Source organism: Athene cunicularia, assembly GCF_003259725.1.
Source record: "Athene cunicularia isolate RWA chromosome 1 unlocalized genomic scaffold, athCun1 chr1_part1, whole genome shotgun sequence".
Taxonomy (NCBI): Eukaryota; Metazoa; Chordata; class Aves; order Strigiformes; family Strigidae; genus Athene; species Athene cunicularia.
The window spans coordinates 112,689,398-112,698,793 of record NW_020799091.1 but is presented as its reverse complement, the minus strand read 5'-3'; the positions used below and the strand labels follow the sequence as shown (position 1 = coordinate 112,698,793).

The window sequence follows — 9,396 nt, the reverse complement described above, 5'->3', positions numbered from 1 at the left end:
GGCAGAGATTATAGAAAACAGTGTCAAGAAAACAAACAAACTACATCTCCAGCAGAATCTGGTTCTTCTCCTTTATGTTGCATACATGAGCTTGGGGTTTTGCCCCCTCCCTCTCCCTTTGGCTTTTGAGATTGAATGTTCCAGTGAGAAGCTACGTATGCCCGCTTCCAGCAGTGTTCCCCAGCACAGCTCAAGGTACCATGCTGAGACACACAGGCAATAAAAGGAAGCAGCTGTGGCAAAACAGAGCCATATACAGGAACCCTGTCAGTCCCAGATGAATCCTGCATGGAAATATCCTTAGGTTCAGGCTAAGGAGGTTGAATTAAGGATGATCAAGGGGACACACACACAGTGTTCACAGATTCTAGAAAAGAATTAAGATTATTTTTGTGATTTTCCCAAATAAGGAGCATTTTCCACTTAAATTCCTTGGGTTTGACTGTCATTTAATGAAGTAAGTTTGTATTTACAAAGTCAGTTCAAAATGATAATTTTTGGTGGCAAAAAATGTCACAAGGTAAATTCTTGGTCATTGCTTGGTCACAATTAGGAAATGGGAATAAACTTGGAAGCCTGAACCACTCTCTGGTTTATTTAATTTTCCTGCTCCAAAATGGCTTGCTTATAGCATGGGAATGTCTCCTACCCTTTCCAAAAGCTGCATTTGTCAAGCTCTCAATTACAGAGCTGGAGAGGCTGGTGACACACTGCATGCCAGGTGATTGAAATCTGATGGAGTGAGTGGGTACTTTGGCAGCCAGTTCGCTGCCAAACAAATGATCAGAGCTAAAACGGCTTTGATACTCTTCCAGGAAATCCTGTCATGGAAAGCAGAACTGTACCAGGAATGACAATGCTGGGAATGTAAAGCCAACAGACACGCAGGCTTTGGCAACAGCAACAGTGCACTAGACCTCAAGCTGAGCAAATGTGCAATATGAATATATAAAAAAATACCACGACATGCTCGTTACTACACTGCCATTATGGAGGCATCCTGCACAGATGTTCAAGATTGCCTGACAAGATCCCATCTAATTGCTCCAGATGTGTAATATGTGTCTGGAACTTCTCATGTGAACTAACACAACATCATTGTTTTCACATAATCTTTTTTACCTCCCATACTAGAAAATTTTAAAGCGATCACCACTTGAAAACATAATTTGTGCGAGAAATATTCCGTCTTCGTCGACTCAAGTTATTTAGCATTTGTGTGGGAGAGAAAAATACTCTTTCTGAAACCGAGAGGAACTTGCACAGCAGTATCTCCACTGAAGTTATTACATGGATTAAATTAGGAGGTATAACATAAAACCTTCTGGTTATTGTATAAAATGTTACTTCATACAGAAAAAAAGTGCCTGGGCTTTAGCTGCATTATTTTAATCTTGTTCCAGAGCCCCTCTGAGGCTTCCTTGTAAAAAATTTTACAATCCTCAACAAGCACATGAAAGCTTCTAGAAGTATTTTTAGCTACCTGTATTAAATATGCCTGTTAATGGTTTAATTTATATTGGCTGAAAGACATCAGAAAACTTGTTAGGTAGGTTTTGCTAAAGTTTTGCTCCTGTGTAATCACAGCTTGAAGCGTACAAAGCGGAACTACCAGCAAAAGGTGAATTTTGGAAACCTCAACAGCCTTACAAGTGGATGGATAACATAAGTAGTTACGAAGCGCGGAAACAAACTCTACAACTCAGTAAGAGTTATAAAGCAGGCATGTTTATTCCGGCTGGGGTACAAGGGGATTTCTCCACAAAGCTTGCACGCCGTCTCTGGCAAGTAGCCAGATATTTATTACAACAAAACATACATATTCATTTGGAAGGGCTGGGTTATTACAATTAGTTCGGGGAATAGGTGTGATTCTTAGAATTATTCAAGGAGAGAAGTATGTGGTCCTCTTGCAGTGTCCCGCTGTTAAGCAAAGTCCAGATGTCTCCTTCCTCTTCATGAATTTTTCAACTTGGCTTCCTGTGCATGCTCTCTGGCCCTTTGGTTCCTCTCCAGGTTGTAGAGTCGGCCTTTTACCTGTTTGTTTACCTGTTTGTTTTGTGTCTGTTAAGATGTCCCAGAAAGTAAGTCCTTTAGCTGGTATGTCTCCCCCTTTATCTCAAAGACAGGGATTAGTTTACTATCTATCCTGGTTATTGTAAGAGTATTATCTACTTAACATTGCCTGAGGGCTAGCACTCCTTTGGTGTTTTATTGCTTTCCTCAGATCAGTTATATGTACATAAGTAAGTTACTAGAAAGACCTTTCAGTGACAGATAGGAGAGGGGCCTGTGTTCTATCAACAACTCCTGGAGGAAAATAATAGAGCCTTTCATACTTAAAATACCAGTTCAAATCCCTCTCTTTGTAGAAAATGATTTGCTAGTCCTGTTCCTCCTTGTTGATGTAGTTGTTACACCGTAATAACGCCTGCTTCCCTGGCACTAGCTGGATCTCTTTGGAACACATATTATGTAATTCCAGTGGGTTCTGTGTTCAGGAATGCATCCGGCAAACTCCTACGTGCTGAATAAAGAAACTGGCAAAATGTAATACAGGGTAAAAGGGGGGGGGAGGAGAGAAAAAGGCAAACACTGCTCATCCTGTTCAGTCCTTGTTCCTTTATCAACCTGGACCACTTTGGTCACCAGCTGACCAAAACACAGTGGCCACTTGATCATGAAATAGAGATTAATCAGCATGTGGATGGGTTACCAGAGAGAGAGTGTGGTGAACCTAAGGTTGTCCTAATGGTACAAATGTTTACAAATTAGTAGAATTTAAGTCTCTCTACAAAGCATTTTTCTTTCATTGGGCTGTGACTTTAGAATAAAAAGGAGACATTCTCTACTTTCTAATTCTGACTCTTTCTTAGTTCATCACAATGTCACTCAACTTTCAGGACACTGCAAAATGTATTAAATTGTGAATAGTTTAGTGTAAACGCCAATAGTTGGGATATTCAAAGGCACACATTTTCATGACTGTCTGAAAAATAGGTCACTGGCATGAAATTCTGCTTACTTCTTTCATGAGTATTATAAAGCTTTGAAGAAGTAGTTCTCCAGACTTAAAAGTCTGCATCACCTACATGAACACTTACAGGATGTTTTCTTCCTACAGATGGGTGTAGCAGCACATGCTAAAAATAGGGAGGCCACATCCTGCACCTCAGCTGGTCACAGAGACCATTACAAGCTGTTATTTCTGTTCCAAAATCCACAAAGTACTCTTGGCATAGCTGCTTGAATACCACTGGGATGAACACTCGAACAAATATGTATTTACATAATGGCCATGATGTTTTAACTTATAGTAAATGCTGTGGGAAGTAAAACCCATACATTTGACTTGACTGTAAAACCAGCCACAAGTAACAGGAATGGGAAATACTTGTGAATGTTTTTTTAAGGACTTCCATGCTGGTCTGTCTAGACAAATTGACTGTTTGTTACCATCCCTTTCTGGAAGATAATGCAAGCTTCAGATGAGGGTTATGTGAGTTTTAATCAGCCCTCTAGCTCCCTTGAAACAAATAGAAATAATGTATGTAAATACTGTTTGTTATTTTTTACTGTATTTACAAGCAATAGATTTTTGAAGTATAATTGATCCTGATATCCCTGTCACTGCATTAAGACGATAGAAAATCTAAGCTTGGCTGTAAAAATATGCAGTTAAGTTTCATCATCATAACGTGCAATCTTCTTCATTATATAATAAAACTTGCTGTGTAGTACTCTCTGTGGGGAGAATGCTTTGCCAATGGTTACAGTCACAGTTGCAAAGTAACTAATGGTTTCCTCCCTCAAAGCTAGATGTGCAGCTTTGGGGCACCTATATGGGATGTTCCTGGAAGTCCACTACAGGCAGGAATCTCTTTTCCTGCACGCTTCCATGTGTAGGCCTGTTTGCTGGACAGCCTGCACGGGGCTCGGGCATGCTGCACTGCGGGACTTTTGCTGCTGCAGATCCTATAAGAAATTTAGAAGAGGGAACTGTTTTGGGTCAAGAAGCACATGGGTGTTTTTTCTGTTAGAGGCTGAGGATTCATTGTTGACTGTGCAGTGAATACCTCTTCCTGTAAGGCAGGTAAAAAAGATTATGTGAAAACAATGATGTTGTGTTAGTTCACATGAGAAGTTCCAGACACATATTACACATCTGGAGCAATTAGATGGGATCTTGTCAGGCAATCTTGAACATCTGTGCAGGATGCCTCCATAATGGCAGTGTAGTAACGAGCATGTCGTGGTATTTTTTTATATATTCATATTGCACATTTGCTCAGCTTGAGGTCTAGTGCACTGTTGCTGTTGCCAAAGCCTGCGTGTCTGTTGGCTTTACATTCCCAGCATTGTCATTCCTGGTACAGTTCTGCTTTCCATGACAGGATTTCCTGGAAGAGTATCAAAGCCGTTTTAGCTCTGATCATTTGTTTGGCAGCGAACTGGCTGCCAAAGTACCCACTCACTCCATCAGATTTCAATCACCTGGCATGCAGTGTGTCACCAGCCTCTCCAGCTCTGTAATTGAGAGCTTGACAAATGCAGCTTTTGGAAAGGGTAGGAGACATTCCCATGCTATAAGCAAGCCATTTTGGAGCAGGAAAATTAAATAAACCAGAGAGTGGTTCAGGCTTCCAAGTTTATTCCCATTTCCTAATTGTGACCAAGCAATGACCAAGAATTTACCTTGTGACATTTTTTGCCACCAAAAATTATCATTTTGAACTGACTTTGTAAATACAAACTTACTTCATTAAATGACAGTCAAACCCAAGGAATTTAAGTGGAAAATGCTCCTTATTTGGGAAAATCACAAAAATAATCTTAATTCTTTTCTAGAATCTGTGAACACTGTGTGTGTGTCCCCTTGATCATCCTTAATTCAACCTCCTTAGCCTGAACCTAAGGATATTTCCATGCAGGATTCATCTGGGACTGACAGGGTTCCTGTATATGGCTCTGTTTTGCCACAGCTGCTTCCTTTTATTGCCTGTGTGTCTCAGCATGGTACCTTGAGCTGTGCTGGGGAACACTGCTGGAAGCGGGCATACGTAGCTTCTCACTGGAACATTCAATCTCAAAAGCCAAAGGGAGAGGGAGGGGGCAAAACCCCAAGCTCATGTATGCAACATAAAGGAGAAGAACCAGATTCTGCTGGAGATGTAGTTTGTTTGTTTTCTTGACACTGTTTTCTATAATCTCTGCCTCGAAGCCCATGTTTCTGAAATTAACAGTTATGCAGAAAGCAGGTCTACGTGAGGCACAGGTGTGTAGGTGTCACAGGAAGGGCATGGCTTGTGCAGGTGACCTTAGTTGTCCACCTGGGAGGTGACTGTAAGATACCGAGTGCATCAGGTCTGGGACATTGTTCCTGTGCTGCCTCAGGGACTAGTGAGCAAAATTTCTCCAAATTAGAGGCTCTTCCCAATGGTCCTGTGGAAAGTCAGGGACAGCTGACAGGGTGAAGGTTTTACTTGAGGTGCTGATGATGCACGATGTACAAAGCCCCATCAGCTCTGCTTCCTGCTTTTCTGCTGGTCCCTACTCCACTGTTAAGCTATAATCATTTTTGCTGAAGTTACCATCCGAGGACAAAGGCTGCTGAGGTGCATACAGGTTGGCTAGCAAAATCGAAATGCAGCAAATGAAATAAGGATGGGAGCTATCTGAAGGCGATTGGTGCCAACTGCCTACTAAAATGGACCACAAGTGGAGAACAAACAGAAAGGCTCATCAAAGATGAATGGTTAGAGTGTAGATAGAGACTGGATAATACCTCAGGTGGGAGCTGCTGTCTGTTTAGGTGTGTGACAAAGGGGTCTCTCAGTGAGCAAACTGCTTCAAGGCTACTGCAGTAATAGCATGTGCATTAGATTGCTCTATTGCAATTGTAGCTTTGCAATTGCACAATGTAATTGAAAAAGAAACCAAACATGTGAGAGTTTTTCATTAACAGTTTTGCTGCTAACCAAACCAGCCTTGTGATGATGCACAAAACTTGGTTTTGGAAACTTTTAACCCTTTCTTCTACTGCTGTTGCATTATTTTTAAAGCACAATGCTACCCTGCAATGTATAGCATTATAAGCTTATATATAGTGCTGTATATCTAGCTTATAACAGTTTTCATTCATATGTACAAACCCCAGTAAAAAAAGTTGAACACAATATACACACTGGGAAATATAATCCTGGAGTATGTATCAATAACATGATTGTTCTCTAAAATAATCCTGCCCACGTTTCCCTTCAGAGATCTCTTCCTCTTTATTTGAGTTGTGTCCACATCGGAGATGCTGGCTGCACGTGCCCGAGTCTCATTCTCTTCGCAGTGGTCGGAGAAATCAGTCAGTTCCATGTCCACATCCGTATCGTGAAAGCAGCCGTCAAAAGCCATTGCTTGCACCGCATCAATGCTATACATTCCTGAAGCCTGGCAACAAAGAACAGTTATTCCTCATCTAGTAGAAGCCATTTCGGCAAATTATAAATAAATAAAACAGAAAATAAAGAAAGCTTTCTCTTCAGTGTTGTTCCCTTTGTGGAGAGCATATGGAGAACGGGGCTATCTCACAGAACTGCTATCTGTGGGGCCTGCCCCGTTGGGCAGGACGTGAGCAAGGAAGGGAATACGTGCGATAAAACACACTTGTCTGATTATTGCCAGCTTCTGGCTGGCAATATGTGCTCCAGCTTCTGAAACAGAAAAATCAAACACTGCCTCTCCTGTAGGTCTGCATTGCTGGAGTTGTGGGAAATGACTTCAGACATTTCCATGAGTAGCTTTTTGATGGGATTATCAAATCATGTGAGCAACATATGCACCCTTTTTGTGTTTTCCCCCCGTGATATTCCAACAAATTAGTTTACATGGGGGGATATTCTTGAAGCAAAGGTTTTAAGTGAGTGCTTCATAGAAAGCAAATGTTTAACTTGTAAACATTTCTGCTTCAGGCACACTTTTCTAAAAATGACCTTTTCATTCATCTGGGTTTGGGACAAAAAGGCGTCATTAAACCCATTTTCGTAATTGAAAATGGCAAAGCAGGAGAAGGAGAAATAGACTCTGCTTCACAGGAAACAGGAAGGAATATTACATGAGCGCATTCTGGGGTATATTTCTGAAAGAGGAAGAATACCTTGATCAATAGGTATTTGATAACAGAATGAGGGTTACTTTCCTCAGCAGGGGAGAAAAGGCATAAAAAAATCAGGAGGTGTACTCCTTAACCTCTGCTACAAGAAAAGGAGGGGAGAGAAAGCACAGTCCATCTCAAGATCTGAAAGAGAACTATACATTTCCCCCCTTCAGCCAAGTAAATAAAAGTGAGATACAGACTGGAGTCACAGAGATGGCTACTGTACTGTTACCACAGTGGTATATCAGGATTACTCTGTGGCTTCTGTGATGCTTTCTGAAGGCAGCAAAACACAGAGGACTGTACCTTGCCCCTTTTTTTGAGTTGCTTTCTCTCCTCAATCGTGGTGAGATAGTTCACTGCTGCATATTCGATGACAGACAGGAAGACAAAAAGGAAGCTGATCCACAAGTACACATCCACAGCCTTTATGTAAGACACTTCAGGCATTGAGGCACTTACTCCTGTCATGATGGTTGACATTGTCAGCACTGTAGTTATACCTGCCAAAGAGAAATGGGAGGTTATCATAACCCTGGCTAGCTGGCTCCCTTTAGCTCATCACCATTGCTTGGACAGCACACCTTTGTGAGAGCATATGATTGACACTGCCTTTAACTTCATTGCACAGGCTCTGAAAAGTGGAGTGAACCATGAAGGACCTATCACATAGAGTACTGAAACCAGTAGATCATCTCTGTGCTCAGTGCATGCGGTTAGAGCTGCGGCACTCCAGGTTCCAACAGCGGGGACTCAACACTAGTGATTCAGCAGCATGAGGAACGCGTTTCTGTGACAGCTTTAGGCACTGCTATAGAGACATGAAAGCAGATGTGTGGTCTTCCCTCATTTCCCAGAGCCAGGGCCTCCACTACACAGTTTCTTGTCCTGGAGAATCACTAAAGAATCACCAGTTTCCCCCTTAGCTCCTTCTCAAACTGTACTTCTTGAGAACATACATGAGCTTGTATATTGCTGTTATAACCTCATGGTTCTCTAAAAACACTCTAGCATAAAAATGCTATTATCCATTGAAACTAAGAAATATTTTTTGTTTACTCCAGTGTGTCCAGAATTTCACCCTCATCTTTTCAATCTCACCTCTTACATGCTGCTATTCAGCTCGTTTTGTTTTGCTCGATGTCAGAAAAAATCCAAACACCGACACCCGACACCCAACCCAGGCCCTGCTTTTAAAGAAATTAATATAACACTGGAGGTGAAGACATCTCAGTAACATCTGTGAGACAGCACTGGCTGATAGCATGGCCTTTCAGCTGCGGCTCAGTGTAGCCTTTCTCCAGTTTTGTGATAGTTCAGGTCCACTGGAACATACAACAGTTTTCCCTCTGTCTCTTCAAGTTTCTTAGGCTGAAGGATGGAGTTTGAAATATACCATATAAGAGGAAATCGGTTTATTTAAAATATGTATACTCTAGGTTAGGGGGCTAAGCTTTTTAAACTTTGTTGTTAACATTGGCTCTAAATTATGTATGCTTATGCTAATGAAATGTGTGTTATTCATAGAACTCCTTCTGCAGAAATCCATATATAAGTTAAGGAACAGGATCAGCAAAACCATCTTGACAACATTACAAATGACCTACTGAGAATTAAAACTTTATTTTTAAATATGAAGTTAAATTTCTTATAAATAAAAGCAATTGGTAAATCCATTAATAAAAGTAGGTCGAAGGTACCATGATTTGTTTTTAGAATAAAAAATAGATTTATATCTCATCTATTATTAGCTTTAGACTGTGCCAATAGAATGGGATCTGAGGTAGCTGCAGTCCTATTTTTTCTAGATTGATACAGCTTAATATAATGAAAATTAGATTAAAAATGAAGGCTTCCTCAGTACATGCAAGTTTGTTTCTTTAACAAAGATCCTCACATTTTCACTTGTCCAAGAAATATGGCAACATACAGTTGGCTTCTGGGACTAACATCAGTGAGAAGAAAGAACAGGTGCTTCTTTACTAATTCTTAAACTGACAGATGCAGGACTCAGATGCATTATAGTTACATATCTTAAATTTCCATCAGATTTTCAGAGATGCTAATCTTTGAAAAAATGTACTTGAAAAATTGTAAAATGCCATCAGGCATTAAATTCCCAACACAAGCAGTCTTAAAGTAGTATCAGCTGATTCATCACTGAGAAAAACAGTAATGCTATAAAAAACCCACTGTAATTAGTCTTTTTCTCCTAAACTGTGGTGTTCAGAACTAAGACTGTGAGAGCA

The 9,396-nt window shown here is 40.7% G+C and overlaps 1 protein-coding gene across 1 annotated transcript in view; it reads right to left on the bottom strand.

The window, feature by feature from the left end:
• Nucleotides 1–2,247: 2,247 nt before the first annotated feature.
• GABRR3 (gamma-aminobutyric acid type A receptor rho3 subunit) overlaps nt 2,248–9,396 on the bottom strand; it is a 33,993-nt gene continuing 26,844 nt past the window's right edge. The window contains exons 8-9 of the mRNA XM_026847769.1: nt 7,454–7,650; nt 2,248–6,441 (exon numbers count right to left, since the gene is read on the bottom strand). Of these exons, the coding sequence (XP_026703570.1) occupies nt 6,139–6,441; nt 7,454–7,650 (500 nt within the window). The 3' untranslated portion in view covers nt 2,248–6,138. The remainder of the gene's footprint in view (nt 6,442–7,453; nt 7,651–9,396) is intronic.